Source organism: Dufourea novaeangliae, unplaced genomic scaffold, assembly GCF_001272555.1.
Source record: "Dufourea novaeangliae isolate 0120121106 unplaced genomic scaffold, ASM127255v1 scaffold379, whole genome shotgun sequence".
Classification (NCBI taxonomy): Eukaryota; Metazoa; Arthropoda; class Insecta; order Hymenoptera; family Halictidae; genus Dufourea; species Dufourea novaeangliae.
In genome coordinates, this window is record NW_015374290.1 from 27,599 (window position 1) to 49,871 (window position 22,273).

At 49.7% G+C, this 22,273-nt stretch overlaps 1 protein-coding gene across 1 annotated transcript in view; it reads right to left on the reverse strand.

Moving 5' to 3' along the window:
* LOC107192770 overlaps nucleotides 1-22,273 on the reverse strand; it is a 60,293-nt gene that overhangs the window by 21,114 nt on the left and 16,906 nt on the right. The window contains 2 exon segments of the mRNA XM_015582106.1: nucleotides 9,123-9,355; nucleotides 12,161-12,458. Coding sequence (XP_015437592.1) covers nucleotides 9,123-9,355; nucleotides 12,161-12,458 — 531 coding nt within the window.

Consider the following 22,273-nt stretch of genomic DNA (forward strand, 5'->3'; position numbering starts at 1 on the left):
AGGGAGAGTACGTTCGTCTTTATCCCCTCGACTCGTATTGAAATCTCCTACCGTGTGGTACTTTACATTCCATTCTTGTAGTAATTACTTTTTGCATCGGAGGCGAATCGTTCGTCTCGAGTTTCCCATTGAAACGATCCCGGTGCTCGGCGAACTCTCGTAGGAGATAAACGTCAAGCCGAAGTAACGCTTCGCCCCGCCGTGAGATATTACTCGTAAAGTTCCCGTAACGGAAGTTACTGCAAAACATTGTATCGTATCCTGTCGGCTAGCCAGGCGCAGTCGCGAGTACCGCGAGCAAAAATTCGTTCCGCGAGCAAAAATTTGTTCCGCTTCCGATCGCGGGAAATCGCGAAGATACGCGCTATTCCGTCACGAAGAATAGAACCGCGGTGGTGCAGCTGGTTCCCCTATTCACCATTCGGGGAACGACGGCGATTGGCTCACGACGCGACGGACGTGGCACGAGCTGCAAATAAATCGCGTCGTCGAGCGGTCTTATGCTAATCCGCCTGGCACGAGTGTCTATTACGAAAGCCGGCGGGAGGGGAAAAAAGACGTGGAAAAAAGACGACTGTAGGATGGTGTGTACGCGACACAGAAAACGAGCGATAACTCCTTCTGACCGGTTGTCACCTGAAATTTCACGCGATTGCTACCAAACGCTCATTAACGCGATAGTCGTAATCGCGTGTAATATAATTTCAAACGATGCCTCGGGCCGTGGCGGCGAACGAACAGCCGGGAAACGGGATTGAAAGCCTCATCGAGCCCGGCGGTGACGTAATTTATTCGAAAACCGTACCCCGTAAATTTGCGTTTCACGGAAAGGTTCAAAAGATGTAATCTTATCCAGTCCTGTGACTTACCCACGCGGCTTCTTGTTACTGACTCTCGTTGCAACTAGTATTACTTCTCGGTAAGAGACTCTTCCCGCGATAACATGCAGGTACGATCGAGGTAATGTTCGGAACGAGCAACCGGATGATCAACGGAAAGTGGCGTGTAATATATCTGTTGGTTGCGTATTAAGCATACGTCTCGGCACCTCGTAAGAATCAATATTACCGCGATCGTGAGCGATCGGGTTCGGCCGTCGAGGTTCTTCTCGCTTCCGGCACGAGAATTTCAGCATCTTTCGATTCCGAGAGAATTGGCAGTAAACGTCGAGACACGTTTCTCGCCTCGAAATTCATCGGGCGTGTTTCATTTCCAGCTTATGAGAGTAGGAAGACAATGGTCTCTAAATTTGCGTCGGAACTGTTTCACGCTTCTCCAATCTCGGGATCACCGGATTAACTAGAGCCGTTACGCACCGTAGTCTCTCGACACTTGACAGTCTTAGTACTCGAGTCGATTACCGTCTCAACGTGCCGAGTATCCTTGATCGTAAGTTATCGGTGGCTCGCTGTAAACGGCAGTTTTCATTGACTGGCTTAGAAGGAGCGTATCTGATGGGACCTAAGCCATCGGGCCCGGTTGCGGCGACAACCAGACAGACGTTTTCTACGTTAGTATGCGTGCTCGAGAGACAACGCGACAGGAGCTTGTATGTGTGTACCATCGTGCAAAAATAGAAATAACACGGTGCTTAGCGTGCTGAGGCATGTCCCGATGTGTACAAGGCGGGACTATCGATAGGCTGACAGTTGACCCCACGGGGTCAACTCGAGTAGGCGAGCCTCCAGTGAACAACGGAAAAGGAAGTTCCGACTCCATTGCGTTTACCTTTACCCATTCTACGATCGATTCTTCTTCTGTATCCTCGTCGTTTACTCGTGATTCTTTGTCTCTGTGGCACACAGAACCAGCTACCGCGTGGATCGGTTTCGGTTTGGGGTTCCCGCGGTTTGTTCAGGTGGCGATCGGAACTCGGTTCGAATTACGCCGTTAGAGAATACAGGGAGAATTGTTAATATCGATAGGCGTGCGAACGATTGCTTCTAGACCCGTTCTTTCAGTATTCGCTGAAAATTAATCCTAGACGCGAGGAAAAACGATTCTCTTTCTCCCCTCCCATTCGTCGTATCCGGCAGACCTCATTCGTTGCTTGGACAGAGCGGGCAGGATTCGTCGAGACATCGTTGATTTTCCGTGGTTTAAGCTGTTTAACCCGGAGGACCCGCGTTAAGGGGCTTACGAGATAAAAATGGGACGACATTCTTTTCGCCGCCACCTGTCAGTGCCATCGGTCAGGTGTAATTCTGAAATAAGAACCACGTCGGCGTCCCATTAAAATGACGAGTATGTGTGCGGCGACTCGAGCTCCCATTCACGTTGGACGGGCATCGTTAATCTTGCGTGGGGTCCCCTGGCTACCCAGAAACAACGAGGTGGCCACCGATTCTGGTAGCGAGCCGGCCGACAACCCGAGAAAACCATTAAAAACGATAACTGGGCCTCGTCCTCCTGATTGGGATCTACCACATTCCGTGAGAATGTAACGTCAGTGCCGTGTCTCGGGGAACCGAGCGTTTTAGGGGCTCGCAGGTGCAACCTTTTTCTCGGATCTCTTGCCAAGATGGGGACCTCGGATCCGGAAACGGTACGATTTCCGTGAACTTGGAACCGACTCCGAAAATCGGATTGTTTGTGTTCAGAATGTCCGAGACAAAGATCTCTTATTCCATACGGTTTTTTAATTGTTTATGGGTGTGTCGTAGCTTCCGACAGCATCTAGACTCTAGAGTCTAGACCCACTGATAACTCGTTTTTGTCTGTGCATCAGCAACGGGTCCTTCTATCCATCAATGTTCGTCCGTTATTGGTACAGTACCGTGTCCGTTTCGAACATGCTTGACGTCACTGAGACACACTCCGCTTACTCATCTTGCCTCGAGAGGGATAAAACAATAGCGAGAGGGGCGTTTCGTTTTCGTCGTACCATCGACGCCGTGCCTGCCTCGTAATTGGCCAACACTGTAATCGCTTGGCAGTGGGTGCGTACTTGGCAGCTGTTCTCTTCGTCAAACTCGTCTCCTGCACCTTAGTCCCCTCGAAATCATTAAACTGCGGTGCCGTTTTCAGGTTAATAGCTTCCCGGATGTTGAAATCGCGCTGCTACCGAGACAATGTCTGTTTGATTCTGTTCGTACGCGCGAATCGGACGATTATTCCCGATGATTCTCTTCCGAAAAATTTATCGGATCTTTTTATGGGCGATTCTTGTCTCGTGCATCGGCACTTTAATATTCGGAGCGAGGGGCTCGCTGCAACAGGCGGTCGAATTACGAGACAGGGCTGGCCCTTTTAAAGCTTTCGCGATAACTAATGGCACCGGGGCATAAATAGTGGCCCGATAGGAACGGTTCCGGTCACGCTGAACGCTTCAGAGGTAGCTCGAAGCTCTGTACCTGCATGGTTTTACTTTGAATTATCGGACGACTTCGTTAAAAGGCAGGCAGAGCTCCGTTCTTCATTGAAACGTTTCTTCCAACTCATTATATGCCTAGATGCGACGATCACTCCACGAGAGCTTTCAGTCTTCCAAGACGTTTCTCTATGCACTTAAAAGTGTCCGAGTACGGTTAAATCTTTATGGATTATAAGTGACAAGTGGAGTACACCGTGATAAGTTTAACGAGTAGGAACGTATTAGTTGATCGATGGAAAAGTTTCTAAGGAAAATCTAAAGGCACGTTGCGACGTTTTTAGAACAACTGACGCAAAGGCTCAATCGCAACGTGTCACTGAGATTCGCGGTGAAATCGGCACAGAAAATCGCAGACCTTCGCGCTACAGCCACCGCGATTCGTCACGCGTCAATCGGAAAAAAATTCTGTTGCATTATTCTCGGTTGGTGTCGTGTCTGTCGGCGCGGAAAAAAACAGTCCATTGCGTATGCAAATACGAGAAAACGAGGTGATTGAGTTGTTTCGAAAACTTGGTCACCAGTCAAGACTGACACAGGGACACGTATCCGCTCGGCGTGCAATCGTCGAGTTGGTGTACATATAAACGTGTAATTCTTCGAAGGTTCGCGCGATGCACTGTTCGCACCTTTCACCGGATTTCGCTGCGATCGGACGTAACGCTCGAGGCGTCGAGTTGTCGGGACAGAAACGCCCCACACGAGCATCACCTCCCCCATTCGTCGACCATTCCGGAACGCGTGGTTTTTTTTTTCTACAGCCTACCATTAAGAGGATGTCACCGTAACGGGAGACTTTTGTCTTTGTTCCGGTAATATCTCGCGAGCAGACGATGTGAAACGAAACCCGAAACGATTTACCGGAATCTCGGCGATCAGACCGCTTTTAGTGCTTTTCGGATTCGAAATGTCTTTCACGTTTTAGCCCCGATCCCGATGAACTTAGAATTCCTAGAACGATGATTCCTTTTCTACAATCGGGTCTGAAACGTCACGGGTGCATCGGTTCCAGAAGGTTTTAACGATCGACAGACGTTAACCCAGTTACTTTTCTCGGGGGGGTAAGCCCGGATCCAGAGGTGGACCATAAATCAGCGTATTTCGGTATCGCGGAAGTTACGGTTGCTCGGTATTAATACACCCTAAGTTCGCGCCTCGTGTGTCGTGCTTCGTCGGCCATCTACAGATTCGCATAATACATCGTCGCGTCGCATCGTGGACACGCACCAGTACGCACACTCGTGACTAGAACCCTTGTACATGCGTACGGGGGCCGAATTTGATACGCGGCCAACCTCGGTTTGGCTCCGGGACTGAGTCATCTTCGCGAGCCGGAAAAGCGGTGCAACACACCCGAAATGTCATGGGGGGATCAGTTTGACGGGCGTATGGGGGTTGGCCCCGCGGCAGGTGGTAACCGACGAGGGGTTGCTCGCGATAATTATAGATGATAACTGGAGCGCGACGTCTCGTCGACGACTCGTTTCAGAGACTTCTTAGCGGAGAGAAAAGCAGAGTTGGACAGGATTTTATTCGATTAATACACAATGAAAAGCAGTTGTATCTAAGGGTGTCGTTCTAAGCTTTAACTCTGAAAACGACGAAATCCTTTTTTTTTATCTTTTATTCGTTGTTCGAAACTTTTTATCTAGATAATGAATTTGCCCATCTGTGGAGCAAGGGGTCTTTCTACGTCGAGATTATCTTTCCTCCGCCCGCCTCGTGATCTTAATCGGCCCGTGGCTCGAGCAACTTTACCGGATCAACGTCGGCCACGTTGCTCGGTCCCTCGCCCGTTTATCCATCCGCTGGAAATTACTCGATAATTGACGTAATGGCTTAATCGCATTGTGTAAGTGTAAGCAATGCTGCAACCGTGAACGGGATTGCTCGCATTCCATGGTATCGAGCAACCGCGCGACAAAAAACTCCGAATGTAACCTATTAAATTTATAGCCTTCTCCGAGACGTGACCCCCAATGAATTCGGACCCGTACATTTATCACAATCAGTTGCCTCGCTTCTGATTGGCCGTATGGCCGGCGTGGGTGTTCGCCGGGGTACCGATATATCGGGCGATTCTTGCCGCGATAAAGTGCACGCTTTTAGAAAGTACGTGTATCTACCAGTTCTTGGACGTGCAATTAACGTTTTCGCGTTTTATGAAATGCTGTGAATGACGTATCTCGGCGAGCACGGGACCGTCAACGTTCCAACCTTATTCCCAGATAACCGGGACGGAAATACTCTCGATCGTGCCCGATAAACACGCGACGTTCGATCGCGTTAATTCTTCGACCGTTTGTTACTTCCACATGTCGTTCGATCGTTTTTCATCCCGGCGATTTCTCCCGTTTTTGCGTTCGCGTCAAGGCACTCGTTGCGAGGAACGATAGGACACGCTTTACGGTCGGCAATCAAATCCGCTGAAACTGTCGGTTGACGTGTCATCGAGCGCGGGACACTTGAGATTGCGTCCAGCGCTCGAGTTTGCGTTCGCGCGCGCGCGACTTATGAAATAGCGACGGTCGTTTATCACGTCCGAGCATTAAACCCCCGCGAAACTGCCATGCCCGTAGCCTCGGTTGCACCGCGGACAGAAATACGCGATCACGATGATCGTAAAGCACGAAATTCGAGCGCGGGAAAACCGCGGAGGAGTCTATTTAAATCGAGGGAACGCTGAGGACGGCGCAAGAGGAGTTCAACGATCGATCACTGTCGTACACGGTATCGAAAGGGTTTCGCAAGCGGTTACGATTTCTCGTGAAATCGTATCCACGGCAAAAATCGGACAATGAGAACCGACGAACGCGTGAGCGGCCCACCGCCGATTCCCAGCAACAGTCAACGAGAACTTATGCTAATTCCGCGTGGCAAAGCCGAACGGTAATTGCGGCGAAATGCAAATTGCACCCGTGGCATTATTGCGCTTCTGCATCGCCAATTACGCGGGGCCCGCTTATTGCGATTTATACCGGGCTCGATTTTTCTTCCCGTCGAACGCGAACCGTCCGTGCACTTAACGAGGGGCCGTTCCATATGTTCTCGCTGTCAAGATTTCCGGTACCGAAACAGGGGTACATAATACCGTGACCCTGATGCGACTCGTATCAAATTAGAGGATCCGTGATCGTTCGATGAACGAACCAACGAAGAAACGAACAGTAACGGATCGGTTCGCCAACAAGATACATACGCTTTGTTCGATTATCTAGGAATGTAGTTCAATCTAATTCACGTCGCACGGCTTGCATCCAGTAGGAATACGATAGATCCATCAGGATTAATTGATTCATTAAGATAGTTGCAATGTTTAACGACTCGATTCGAACGAAGCGTTCGTCGCTGAAAAATCAATGACTGTGCTTGTCGCGGCCAGAATACTCGCGATCCTCCGTACCGAAGTTCGATTTGTCAATCGGAAAGGTGGGAGGGAAGAGGGCAAGCCTTTCGGACCTTGGCGAATCGAAAGTAACGGGTCAGCCGTATAAATTCCCCGTGCATCCTGCTTCTATTTACAATTTTTCACGGTGTTCCCGCTCCGAGATGAGTGTAGTATACGAGCGCAAGCACGATTAATTAAGGAGTCTGCACACCGATCGATCTCGAACAGTCCCGGGGCGAGCCGCGTCGTTATTTACACCGACCGCAAAAACCAAATTGATTACCATTGGCACACATAACGCGCGATTCGTTCTATGCTGGCTTTAATAACCAATCCCAGAGTCTCGTCGCTACGTGGCCATTCGCGGAACGTTTTTACGGCTCGAATATTCGCGGCTAGACGGTACCTACCTGGTTCTTTTTTTTTTCTACACGGATCGCGTAATTTATTGCAAAAATCCTGGCGACGCGACGTCCTCTCGGTTACGACACAAGCGCCGGGGACAAGGCACTTTCAATGAAACGCCATTAACGGCTAATTGGCCACGCCGCTCGTTCGTTTCTCGCGGAGAGAATACCGTCCGGCCCGTGTCATTCCATCTTGAATGGTCCGAGTCCGCATCCGACTCGACGCTATTCGTTTCGGATAAGTTCCGGACGGTAAAGTATGCGCATCGACTGCTTAACTTTCGAGACTGATATATATATAGGGCTTTCCTCGTTTATGAAATTAGGTTGGGTCAAGCACCGGTGTCTGACGGGGCGAAGGGGAAGAGGTGTGACCGCCGGCTCGGCTGTAATCGCGTGATAAAACGGTGCTCCAAAGTATCGGGTTGCCCGATGATCGCGTTTAACGTTAACCCGCAAACGCCGGCGGTTGCATAATCATGACTACCGGTTCGCGAAACCAAGGTCTAAAGGTTGAGACAGCGCCCTTTGTCGGCGAATCATTTCGTGAGAGAAAACGATCCAAGAAACTTCTCCGTTTCGTCGCGTTTCCATCGAATCACGTCGAGCTCGACGTCTGATTTTTCTCGATCGTTTCGGTCCTTGACCGTCCACGAAGACAATTGTGTTGTTCGAGCGTGGCAAAATTGTGAGGGAACCTTAAGATCACGGAACGACGACGACAATCAACTACGTAATACCCAGGTGGGAGAACCAATAATTTTCTTCTCGGGGATCGATTTCGTGCATAAATATATAGTCGTGTGCGGTTAACGCGACACGATGGACCACCATGGAAGAAGGCGCGTGTCCTTCGTGCAATTATGGTTATACTGGTTCCGAAAGGGTGCGTCGGTAAACGCCGTGCAGTTCCGTGGAGTGTACGGGACAAGACTCGTTATGAATCGAAAGTTGTGCCGCGAGTCGAGAGTCCGATGACTCGTGGAACGAACGCTAATTAGACTGGTCCATCGACAGAAAACTGGACGATGCAGGTAAAATAGTATCATCGAGCGACGTTTGGCGAACGGTTCGATAAATACAATGACACTCGATCGTTCGCGGCGGTGCGGTCGCGCGAGATAAGGAAAAATCGTTTCACCGACATTCCAACGGGCATACGAACTACTCGTTTTCCGTGACACTAATGGGCAGGTTCGAGAGCCGAGAAATTTACGAGAGATTTTTCTCTGGTTCGCGTTAGATAAGCGCGTTTTGTGCAGTCATCGAATTCGCGGTTCGCCGATAACGTCGCCGCTCATTAACCGGCCTGTACGCAACGGGCCAGAAAACTGCGCGCGAGCTGTCTTTCCAAGAACAAAATTTCGAATCGCGCGATAGGATTTTGTACTTTGATATCGGTGATAAATCGTTCCATAAATCATGCCTGGGGATACCGCGACTGGCCCCCAGGCTTCTCTCTAATAAATTCCCAGCAATATAGTTTGCGCGATTAATGGTATGTATGTGGCTACTTTCTCCACGAAGATAAAGTCTTCACCGTTGGTTCGTCGCGTCCATCGTTTCGCCAGATGCAAATTCATCTACCGTGAAACGAGCCTATATACTTGCGAGATCGTTTGTCGTGCCATCAGCACAAGGAACGTTATTTCCCGAAGTAATCGTTTAAGCCGTAGGTACTGGGATTCTGGGATCGTTGTGTCGCGTCGCGAAGATAAATACATAGTATCTACACTAACGAGCAAAGTCGGCTTCCTCTAGGGGGAAAAGCAATGTAAGGGTAAGGGCCTCTTAATGCTTGATATATTTATTTCAAATACTGAAATAAATGTTAAACCAAATGTTAATTTGGCATAAATTTAAGTAACTTCGTGACCAAGGGTAGAAGGTATTTCCCTTAAGCCGAGTTTGCTTGCGAGGGTATATAGGTGGGTACACGTGGTAATCATTCACTCACGTAGAAGGAGAGTTCGACGCGATGCGAGTGCTTCGGCACGCAGGTGAGCGCTTCCGATCTGCAGCATCCGGTATCGTCCGAGCACCTGTGCAGGATGGCGCAGTGTGGAATGTACGTGGTCGACGGACTCGGGTAAACGTCGCGTACCGGAATCACCCTCGGTCGTGGCCACTGGCAGCTACCCTCTCGGGATACTTTGATCGCATGCTGAAGAGCCTCTCGAATTTCCGCGGCTGAAACAACACGCCCAATTTCATTTAATAACGTTGCCTCTGAAAACAAGCCAAAGAAAACCGATCATCTTTTTTTACGATCTTACTCTAAATCCGGACGATCCGGAACAGATAAATCTGTCGTATGAGCATTCCTTCTCGTACGATGATGTTCGGCGGTAGAGTTAATAGCATACATCGGATCGTCGCGACGATAACAAGACCAGATTGTACATATTTCCACGGATGAAATGCAGGACCAACGGGGAAATATTTGGGTCGAAGATCGGATCTAAGCATCTCGAAAAATAATCGCTTTCTACGCGTTTCACGAGCCGTCGATAATTATGCCGCGGCCATCGCTGGCGTCGCAATTTGTATGTACGACTGCCGGAGAAACTACATTGTACCGGGAAATCAATAAATTCTCCCGTAAACATGCTGCTGGTTTCAAATGCCACAGAGGAATCCGTGGACGTTAATGCGCGCCCTTTCGAGCGATCCAGCCTCGATATTAAGATATAAACGCGCCGCTAATCGCGGCGATAAATAAAGATCGTGTCACGGCGACACGACGATTACGCGTTCGATCTTGGTACTTGCGATTCGACCCGCGGAGATTCACGTGTCCGTGAGATCGACGTGTATCGTGCGGTATTTTTAGCGAAACTTTCGCGGTGGACTATTCATTCAACGGCGTTTAAACGATTACAAATTGGATATTCATGGGGACGTTTGCATAGTTCGGCGTCGATGGGGTTAATCGGGCCAAGTTCGGCTCGAAGCCTGCGAAGTCCAGACTGAACGTCGCTCGTAATAGAAAATTATTGCGAGTGATCAGCGAACCCGGATGCGAAAGCGAATGCCTCTCTGTTGCTGGTGCGTTTTGACCACTCGTCGTTCATTAAACTATCGTTTGTCAATCGACGTGCCTGCAAGTTGAAAATAAATGGAACGTCGTTCCAGAAGCCACGGGGAATTCATCGCTAACGAGAGATGAAACGAGGGGTACAGGGTTCGCGAAATTAAGGACCGGCCCCGGTCCTACGCCTCGCGATAAAAAAACTCTCGACCTCTTAACTAGGGAACGTCGGCCGGTTATTCGAGGAAACGCTACGTTCTCTCCACGAGAGACCTTCTCGATCTCTGGTCCGTTTCGGTCGTATGAAATAATCTCCTCGTAACGCGGGCCCCTTCTCGAAGGAAAGAAGACGATTCACGGAATTACGGGGCCAAAGGTGGAGCGTTTCTAATTGCCGTTGCAGTAGGCGTCGTCGCGTGGCACGGAAGCGCGAGGAAAACAATTCAACGGAGACGTTTCCGAAACGTCTCCCGGCGTAGAATTATTTTCTCGTTTAATCTACTCCGGTGATCTGGCTATGCTAATTCCCGACGTAGGCGTTACTCTCGCCACGGCTGCACTGACACGAGATTATATCGGCGCGTTTACAATAGAGGCACGACCGTCAGGGATCCTGAAGTATGCGCGCCCGCTCCCTCGCCGAACATCCCGTATTCAAACGTATTCCGGAATGTATTATAAGAGAAAGGGATTGGATCTGATCGTCCGTTGTTTTTCCACCCGGTGGATTGATTTTCGTCCGTGGCCTGTTCGTTTATCAACGAAACTGTCTGTCTTTGAATTATTTCAGATTCGATCGGTAAGGACGTTCGAGTCTCTCTTAAATCAACATCGTTACGCCGAAATGTTCGAGACTCCCGTAAAATCGGATTTATATCATCGTGTGACCGAATCACTTGAAAATCCGCGATGTAGCGAACCGAGTGTTGTTCGTCGGCGTGCAGCGTGCCCGAGTCGCGGCAAATCGATTCCGTCGAGTCGATCGTGTCGATATGAATTAACGCGAAATAAGTCTCGCGGGGCGGACACGTGCGCGTACGTGTCTCGTGTGGGACACGAGAATTTCGTACATGAGGGCGGTCGGAATTGCCGCAATCACGGTGGCTACGGCGCAATCGTCGTCATTAATTTGCATATTAATAGGCCATTTGGCATTCCGCTCTCCGCGCTCCGTTACGCGATCGAGCGTTGCTCCTGCCGCGAAATAGACGCCGATCGCGCCGGAAGAGCTATCTTGCGATCGCATCGCCTCGAAACGTGAAACCTCTTGCGCAATCTCGCGGCCGGTGAAGGTGCAAGGTGACGCCTCCGCGAGCAGACGAAAGCGGTAGAATGTCTAATACGAGCACACGGTCAACGTGATGGCTGCAAATTGGTGCATACTCGACTCGATCGACAGTGCCGTTTTTGTCGTGTAGTCTCTTTTACGACGTCACACTGGCACATACACGTTTCTCGCAGCCATCTATAAATCGTATAAAACTCTGTTTATGTAGCGGCCCGAGAAAACTGGATACTTAAGCGAGACATTGTCAGTGGTATCTACGAGCTCGAGCAGAAGTACCGCAGTCCTGGTACATATTTCTCGATTCATTGAATTTGATTTTTCAGCAATTTAAAGTTTATTATATACTCCATACTTTAACTACCAATTTCTAGAGGGCCGTATTTAACGAGCGGCCGGATAATTACCCGATATTTACGTTCGAGAACATAATTGGCCACGAAGTATCGCGTTGACGGTTCCATGCCAGGGGACCACCATCGTCGATTTAACGACGATTAATAACAATATCCCTGCGAGAGAGTCGACAGGTGAGGTACCGAGGGTGGCCCGCGAATATTTGCATAAATCGACAAGGAGGCATCTCGATTACGGTCCGCGGAAAGCTTTCGAACGACGTGGAATTCGTGTAAAGTTCTTTCGTCGAGCATACAAGGCGAGTCGTGGCGAGCGAACTTACTCTTTCCGTTCTTGTTGTACTGCTGCATGTTGCTTCTGGTTTCTTTAACGCTCTCTCGAGTGCCCAGAGACTGCCACTTGTGGACGCTGTGCCCGGACATCGACGGGTAATCGTTCTTCGCTTGATAGCCGTTGTATTGGGCACCGGTGCCGCTATCGTACGTCCTGGGATCCCTGTAATCGTAGTTCTGGGCAGGTGTAGGTTTGGGTGTTGTGGTGGTGGTGGTGGTGGTGGTCGAGGTGGTTGTCGTGGTGGTTGTCGTGGACGTCTCGTCCTCGTCCTCATTCTCGGTATAGTCCTGAATGACACAAAAAATCACGGATCAGTTATATAGTCAAGAATCAACGCGCAAAATACCGTATACGGTTCGACGTTACAGTTTTTATCGCTGTGAAACGTAAAACATCGAGCAGAGCCGACCGATCGTGGTCTACGACGTCGAAACACGCGCGAGCAATAAAGCTGCAGCGATTAGCGATCGAAAGGGTGGACGAGTATCGCATAAATTTACTCCCGTTTTGATCGTTTTTTCGGATCGTGGGTGGCCAACACTTCCCCGTGGTGGGGACAATCGCGAGATTTCCTTCGGGAGATAAACGTTAATAAGCGAATTTGCATCTCACCCCGACGCACCTCCTTCGACGCCGACGGGTCGTGTTGTTCGGAAAGAGAACAGAGATCTACTTAATGGCCGTCTGCAACATCTGGAGCCTTTGATCTCGAGCCGCTTAATAGAAACAATTCTCTGGATCCGTCTACGCGAGTCGAATCAGTGGAGAATCTCTGCGAAGTTCGGTGCCCGAGGTCGAGACTTCACGCGTCCGCCAGCTACGATTCGCCGCCTCTTCCTCGTCGATGGACACTCGAAACTCGCGGCTGTCGCGTCCCATCGGCCGTTTCTTTTTCGCGTGCCATTCGATTACACGAGCACGACGCGCTCTCATTCAGGCAGACGCGCGCTGCCGATTACGTTGCAAGAACGCCATCCCTGACGTATACACTCTCGAGCTTCAAAAAACACCTCGATGACCCGTATTCGCGTATTTCTTTTCGCTCGATCCCATACGGTCCCACAGATATTTCGTGCATGCTACGTTGGTTTTGTTATCGTTCTTGCAACTGGCTGAATTTTTTCAACGGTAGCTTCGATGCATCTTGCCTCTTGCATTATACAAGAGTGATCCATAATTCGTGTTGCAAGAGCCAAGGATGTGGGTCCTTGTTCGAAACATAAATACAGACCGCTGGGGAACTGGCCATAGTTGATTCTACGTAGGCGTTATTATTATCGCGATTTTTAGATGGGTGCTCTGAATCATTCGCTGCGAACAGAACCAACCGAGTAATTGAATAGAAAGGATTTCGTTGTTCGTGCACGCGTACGAAACAACCATCTGTTTTTCCTTATCGCTTCTAGAACGGGTTCGATCTGATAGCATGTTCTAGTACCGCGATGGTGAAGCTCGAAATAATTCATGAAGCAACAGACAAAAGGTGGCTGGAATTAACTTGTCCGGCTCTCACAATGCGGCCAATTACTCGAAACGCGATGTATCGGTAGTTATGCCACGGTTTCGCGGTGTTTATCTTTCCGCTCGCGATCGAACAGCTCTTGGCTCTAAATGGATTTACACCGACAGCGGGAAAGGATTGATTTGTACGACCACTATACCTGCGTATGTATGTTTCTAAAGACTGCAACTACTGGAAAGCCGCGCTTCTGCTTGTTCGGTTCGCACCCATACCACGTATGCTAAACATGTTTCTGGATGGTAATTATTCTATTCAAAGTAGTCGATCCTCTTTTAGATCGTCTAACGGATCTACGTTTCGGGCAGGTTTTTTCTGCCAACGATAAAATATAAAGGCTTCGAAGCACGGTCGGCCACGAGGAATCTTCCATTCTCTTTGATGTCGGCTCGCGGGCAGGCGGATTAGGCGGCCAATAAATACGAGCGATGCGTGTGTTGCACTATCGTTAACGATCCCAAAGGAATCAGGGTCAGCGGGAGGTCAGCCTTGGGCCAAATTTCAAGACGAACAGCAGATCGTGTTCTCTGAATCTCGATTCTAGATACGACAGACGCCGCTTACCTTTTTATAGGGTTCTGCGCTGTTCAGGTCTCTGCGAAAAATCGCAGAAAAATCCGAGGAAATCGCGGGAACGCTCGAAAACTTGTACCGTAGGTATCCTGTTCGAAAAGCGTGAGCTCATCGTTTGGTATTCCTCGAACTTTAATATACGCATGGATGAGTAACGGAGAGGAATTATCGAGTCGAGTCGCGATTAGATACCGGTCGTACATATATACGAGAATAATTAAATTCAATTGTACTCGCGGTTACGATAATCGACAACAAGGAAAAATCGACCGGTGCCCGGGTTATATTTACCGCGAACAGCAGAGGGAATGAATTTCGGAGAATCGAGACGTCAGAGTTTTACGACTCCGCGTGTCAGAGGTCACTGGTTTCTGATCGCGAGGCGACGATTCGTCGTGTACGACGAGTGACAGTGAGTGTCGGAGAGAATAAAAAATTCTGGGGTTCGTCGACATCGAGTTGTTTATTTTACTAACTGGTTGGACACTCTCAAAGATTTCGCTGGGTCGCGTAACGCTCGGTAACGCCACTATAACACCGATAACGGCTATTGTAAACTGGACCACACGCGTTCTCGAGACGAACGAAAGTCGTTTCTCATTCCACCGTGATGATTAATCGATTTCGCTGCGCTTCGCCTAACGATACGAACACGCTCTCGATCGCGTCGCGTATCGCGGTGTTTTCGATGATTTATCCTCCCCGATTCCGGAAATTCTCGCGGCTGATTTACGCGGTCCAGCAACGCGACCGGAACGTGTGCATGTGCATACGAGGCGAACGGTCTCGATTCAATGGAAAATTCTTTCGCGTCGATCGAAACAACGGTGCAAAGATCACGAGGAGCGATCGGGGTCTCGTTTGTATGCACGCTGTCCGGGACTGCAGGAACGAGCACGGTCGTTAAACGTATTATCGCGCATTGTCTTCCCGCCGCAATAAAATATTAGACGCGCGTGTAACCGGCTTGCGGAAAAAAAAATGCCGCAGCGTTGGCACGGGTTTCAGGGAAACACGGCGAACAATAAAATTCGTCTCGCTACCGTCTGGCATTTACAGTGCGACAGATTGCCCAGAAATAGAAGGACTCGTAAAACGAATCGAGCCGCTGTCTATTTGCCGTTCATATCGGCATTACGTGTTAATTATTCGAACGAGGCTGTGCCAACGACCACTGCGAACAGGCATAAAGTGTCCAGTAAAATTTACAGTGGCGTGAAGCGGGTATATCTTGCAGACGGAGGCCGAGCTCCAGTAGGCAGTAAAAAGGCCCGGTTTCAGCGAGCGGAAAGGGCGGGAATTCGCGATCGAACCTCGAACCCGGGCGCACCGACCAACGAGAAAGGGTTACAAATTGGTCGGGCCAAAAGAGTCCCCGGGGAGGTGTAAACCTTCGAGGCGGGGATGCCCCGCCGAAAAGGGCCAAAGGGAAATACTTTAAGCGCCCTTAAATGTAGCTTACGCTGAGCGGCGAGCATTAAGAGACGTTAGTGCGCTTTCGGTGCACCTCCTGTTATTAAATATCGGAGCCGGGCATCGTCCATGCCGCCTCGGACCACCCAAAAATCCTAGCGGTGGTCCGCTTAGACCGTGCTGGAAGCCTGTTTGCATTTATGGAAATCTGGGTCACATATGTTCGCGTTAAACGCGCAGTTTAGCAACTCGATTTTCATGCAAAACACGAAACTGGAAGCTGCGTGACGCGTTGTTTTCCCTTTTCTTTTAGTCAGGATTCCCGCCTAGATCTTTAGAACGCTGCAAGGTGTTCGTTTAATCGAATTTATACCGGGATGAGGAACGAGTCGAGATTAAGGCCCAGGGCGAATCGATAGCACCCGAGAGACCAATCATCTTTTCGCTACGCGTCGGTCACGGTGTACAAAGCGGTGTGGGGAAACAATATATATATATCCGCGGGTCGATTTCCGTCGAAACGAAGCGTGAAGCCGCAGTTCTGCGGTGCAGCCCCGTGTCTGTCTTTCTCCACCCTCTTCCCCCGGTATTTTTAACTACTCGAGATACCGACGCGAAGATAGAAAGGTAGAAAAATGCAGAAGGTATAGCACATACGGGGGACTACGTGTGTGATCCCCATACAAATCGCGGGTTCGCCGTTCCGAGAAAGGGATCGCCTCGCTGCCAGGCTGTCTGCCACTGACGCGACCGTCGCTGGCATTCCGCATGGGAGACCATAAACCGACCCGACGATCGTCGTTGATAATGCGCTGTCGTAGCTTCTAGGAACGGATTCGCGCCCACGGGGCTAATTGATATGAACGACGATCGTCCGGTACGCCAGGCGACACTTTAATCGTCGACAGTACCTGCAGCTGTTAAAGTTGCCCTCGAGCGATCGGACGTTAATGAGCCACGGAACAAACGTTAATTAGCCAATGAAAGCCCGTAGAACAGCGATGGGCAACCGAGCCCGCTCGGGCATGTTGCCCGCACGGGCAAGTGGCGGGCAAAAATGATAGATACGTGCTCTCATTCACACATTTCACCCACCACTGCCATAGGCCCTGCATGAAGCAACCGAGCCCGCTCGGGCATGTTGCCCGCACGGGCAAGTGGCGGGCAAAAAATGATAGATACGTGCTCTCATTCACACATTTCACCCACCACTGCCATAGGCCCTGCATGATGCACGTTGTTGCTCGCTAGTGAGTTTGGCGGACGCTGAGTTGCCCGTCACTGCCGTAGAACAATACATCCCATAGATTTCATACCTCTCGACGGCTCTGCGCGTCGAGGCCCGTTCATATTTTCCCAGTCTCCGTTAGTCAGCCCTTATTAATCGCCGATCTTATCGCGGCCAGTTAACAATAATTGATTTGTAGTAAGCGCTGTCGGACGAGACTAACACCCAACTGTTCTCTGCTCCGTGCGCCGTGGTCTTAATTGTCTGTCACAGTCGGTTCGTTAGTCGCACGTTTTTCATTTTAGGCGCGACGAGGATCGTTATCGCGACGAGATTGGCATTCGTCGTTCGCAGCCTCCGTCGCGTCGTGTTATCGTCGTCGAGATAAATGATTTATCGATGTTTCCGATGCGGTCGTTTCCACGCGATCCAACCAATGTTCCGTCAGGCAACGAAACACGATCTCACGCTGGTAGCTTTGGTTTCTACCATTGACAAATATTTGCCCATTATTTTACTCGCGTGTTTTCATTTCGAGCTGGTTATTTGGTAAAACAACCGTCAGGTCCAGGCGAAACGAGCCAAGCTGTTCGAGTGATTTCGACCGAAGGATCGTCCCGCTTCGGAGACTTTCGGAATACTTTTACAGGGGGTTCGCTAACGAAAATAAAGTTCTTTCCATCGCAGAAATTGGCCACGGGCCAAGAGAGAGATGAAAGTGGTCGAGGGACTTGCGCTGCAGAAAACCGATTCATCCCGAAAGCAAACGTTGCCGCTGCGTTTCCGTCTATTCACGGTTCTGCCCACCGACTATCGTAAGTTTTCTCCTTCGAATGAGTAATCAAAAGATTTTCGGAGCAGCAACCAACCGTTCCGTAACGTCTTGTTACGATTTATAGTTGACAGCCGACACACGTGCACCATTCCGATTACTTCGTGTCTAATTCGTGCGACATGCGTAAGATGATGCTCGAGCAACAGTTTATCTCTGGCTGTCAGAACACGACCCTGAAGATGAAAATTAGGCCCGATTAACGTCGAGGAAAGAATGCGTGACGTAACGGGACGGTTGGGCGCGTCAGCGCGTACGATAGAATTTGATATTCAAATGCCGGACGAAAACACGTTTTTCGAACGCGACTTGTTTAGTGCGCGCGCGCGACCCATTTCGATATCTCGGGAAACTTCGTCCGCTAACTCGCTCGATTCCTTCGTTCACCACCTAGCTCCTCGGCTTTTATCGCGATTGACACGATTTTTACATTTATCGGCGACCAGCTGACGTTACGTCGAGTGACAATCGCTTTCGAAGGCTCCTGTGCGTTCGTTGCGAAACTACCGTGACGACTTCGGACGACGTTTCGATTCACGCGATGCGACGCTCACGCTCGTGAACTTCGATTCTCCGAGACCTCTCGCCGGATGTGCTCGTCAACTGATCGAGACATATTTTTTCCTCCATTCGTTCCGGGAACCCGTGAGTCGTTGTACGCGGAATGTTAATAGAAAAAAGGTGAATCAGAAGCGACTGTTTACTGCAGTTCCCCGTGGCAGTCGAACGATTCCTGAGTTAGTCGCAGCCACACGCGCTCGCGATTCGTAGATAATTTATGATCGATGCTGCGCCCTCTCTCATTCTCCTTTCTTTTCTTTCACGGGTGGTCTGAGTCCGACCGGCGAGTAATTTGCAAGTATGCGGCGCAACGCAGTCGAGCCATTTCCGATGAATCATTTCGCGAACTGAGTCTTCGACGCCTGGTCGTCTCCCACAGAGACCTCTTCACCGATTAATCGGCTGCACGACAAACGGATTCACTGTCGTCGGAAGCGCGCATCTGGACTTGAAGTGGTTGTCACTTGTAATTCGTTCATCCAACGATCCATCCTTTTCCAACCCGATTCCGATTCGATCGCCTTGATTGATCGTAATTTTTTTCCAACGAATTCAATTTAATCTGATTTCTCGAATTGTACGAACTCCGATGGAAAAATCGTAGAGATAGATTGTCTCTGTCCGTAAATTTCCCAAGGTTCTGCAGACTCTTCTGCATTCTTTCCACCTTTGTCATTAGGCTCGGAGACATTTCCAAGTTCCTCGAAAAGAATTCTGAATCATTCGCCACAAATTGAACGCTCACGATTAATGCGAACGATAATAAGAACAATGGAAATGGGAAAACTGAAAGTTCAGCCGGTTTCGAGCGGCGGCGAACGGATCGAACGCGCGGGAATCGAGCCGCGTGCACTTTGACATCGTTTATTCGCGCTAACCAATGAGATCATCCAGAAGTCTCCGACGTACAGTTGCTGACCGTTAACACTGGGAGAAGGTGCAACGCCTGCATGACATCATCTCGTATTCACGCCTTGCAGAACACGGTACATTATACACAACCGTCGACACTCCTTAGATTAGAAAGTCTTCGGGATAAATAAATGCCTGGAAATTTATTTATTCGTGCTCCTCTGGCAGCCGCGTACGATAAATCTATCGCGGGACCGTGACGTGTATCGGTGAATAGATCTTCGGAGGACAATGGCCGTGCTCGCCGCCGCGAATTACCAGACTGAGTAACTGCTGTCGTTATTTGAGCAGCCGTTTTCATCTCCGTGGATTCTTCGCGTGTCCTTGTCACCGATCAAGTGCCTGAGTATACACCCAGGTAGGGGAACCTGATGTATCTTGGGTACATTTTTTTTTATTTTTTTTTTTCAACACTATAGAACACTAGAAATTACAAAAACAACATCGTGTCATTCCTAGATTAGAGATTGAGCCCTTCTTTCTACGGTTCTCACAGATTATGTATAAACTAGTATTGCAAATTTTTGCAAAAAAAAAAAACGCACAAACATTTAAAATTGGATATAGGACCGTGGTACAACCATATTCGACGTATAATAGGTTCCCCTACATACACGGAACAACTTACTCTTTCGGAGGAAAGAATCGAGCGAGAATACCAGACAGGATTTTGCACGGAATAACAATCGAAGGGATCGAGGTATGGTGCCGATGAAACGGATCTAGATTGCCATCGTGCAAATGCCGGCTACTGAACCGTGCAGTATTTCAATGACGCGCCGATACATGGTACGTAACACGCGACGCATGTGGCTCTACCAGGGACCATCGATAATTCGCCTTGTCGATGTTTAATTAACCGAACGTGATCGAATACCGGGGTGTGGACGCCTTCCGAGGCGATCTGCGTTTCACCGTGTAAACCCTTAGCCAGTCAGGAAACATCGTGCTGCCATCATACTATTTAAACAGTGTCCAGACACTTTGAGGAACAATGGGTGAGTGGTAGAGCATCTATATCAAAGAGATCTTCTCATTCGCTAACTCGATTGCATAGAAAAAACAAATGGGAGTACATACTACAAGTGTCACAGGACTGATACGATCGGATCGCCACATATGGCAGAGCTGAATGAATCGTGGTATTTTTGTTGGTGGTTCGCGGTGAGTTTCTCGTGCCGGTCGAAGAGGCAGAAAGCGAGAGAGGAGGATCACAGAGGGGAGGTGGAACCGTTCATACAAGGTGGATTTCATTGAAAGAACTCGTTCCTCTGGCCAAATAGGGTCGCTCCATTCATCTCGAGGTGGAACGATCGAACACGGAATACCTATTGCCGGCAACGGAAAGCCGTGGAGGTAAAAGTCGCGTTAATAATGAGAGTAGACGATTCTGCTCCCGACTCCTAATAAGCTGCTCCTTTAAATATCTCTCGGTGGTAACTATCGTCAGTTTCGGCGATTTTCCCACGTCGAATCAGAAACTGATTCGTAATACGGTCGGTGGTGTTTTCAATTAAAATTGCTTGGGCAAGGAGAGCCTGTCTTCTCGAAATGTCCGATACGTTCCATTAATATTCATCCACCGATGACGCGGCTCACCCACAACGACGACAAAGTGACGGGCTTGTGTTCAAAGGCGGCGATGCCACGACGGATTGGATCATCGCGACGACGCGTCGGCCCACGAGCGAACGCTTTCGACGCGGTAGCGTGCATTTTCAAGCGGGTCAACTATTTTTATCCCGCCGCGAGACATCCTCGTCTCGGTCGTTGTCCATCGGACGTAACGGGGCGCCGCGATTCGCGTTGAATCCATACCTGCTTTCCTATTACTTGCCGCTCGTTCGACCGACGATAGATAGCACCGGTCCGCGCGTAAAGCGTCGCCAATCAATAAAGGCGACAAGCGAAGGCGGACAAGAAGCCGAGAAACACGACGCAAGCAGCGTCGTTAACACATTCGAGAAGTTTCCATCGTTCATCGCGATCGTACACTCATGACGGAACAGTATATTATTCATTGAACGTGTACGACGGGAAGAGTCCTTTTCTCGAAGGTGGTGCAATCGACCAACACTCGACGCCGTGCTATGATTTATCGAGCACGCTCGTTACGCGTTCTCCTCCCCCGCAATCGGCCGTGTTCTCCGCCGATAATTGTCAGAGAAAGCGACGTGGACTGTCTTAAATCAAGGGAGATGTTGGAGCTAGTCCCGTCGTGAGGGGGATTCAGTGCGAACCCCATTCGCGAACGCTTCAGGGTTATCGGGCGATTCCGGTCGCGAATCGGAGCTCACAGAGGGCGAACAATTTACGGTACCCTTCTATCGCGGCAACGAGCAATTAGCGAGATGCAATCGCGGTTCGTTCTATCGATGCGACGGTTCAACCTTGTCCGCAAGTCGAACCGCCAAAGCCTCCCCCCGTTTCTTCGCGTTTCTTTCCATCCGCATATTTTTCTGAAATAGCCAGCACTCATGCCGATTAATGGACCTAGCGATCGTCGATAAGGCAACAAAGTTCAGGCGCGATCGCTTCGATACAGAGCCGGACTGGAGTCGATGCGGTATCGTATCGATGGTAATCGTCTACGGAAGAATCGCCCTCTACGATCAGAAATACTTTCGCGTCAACGTCACTAGGAGAAATCCAACGAAACACGCCAGTCCATTGTTCACGAAAATGAACGCGTAAGGTCCCTGTGCCGGGTAATTGCGAAACAATGTCTCGCGCGCGATGCATAACTAATATACAGGCCCGTTATACGCGCGAGACTCCTCCGGAACTTGTACCCTCGTGGACCAGTTTCGGGTGGTCGTATCGGAGCGCGTAGCTGTAGCTAGTTGCTTGCTAGCCGCGTGTAAGCACCGTGTACTACATTCGACGCTGGATCGCATTAGATTTCAGAACACGTCGCGCTCAGTCGTCCTAAATGACGTTAATGTGCCAGCACGTGTGCCGGCGTGGCGGTGAACGATCCATCGAAATTCAATCGACCGGATGATAGTCCGTTCTCATTTGCCGCGGACAATGCGGCGATGACGTTTCTCCATCGGCAGGAATG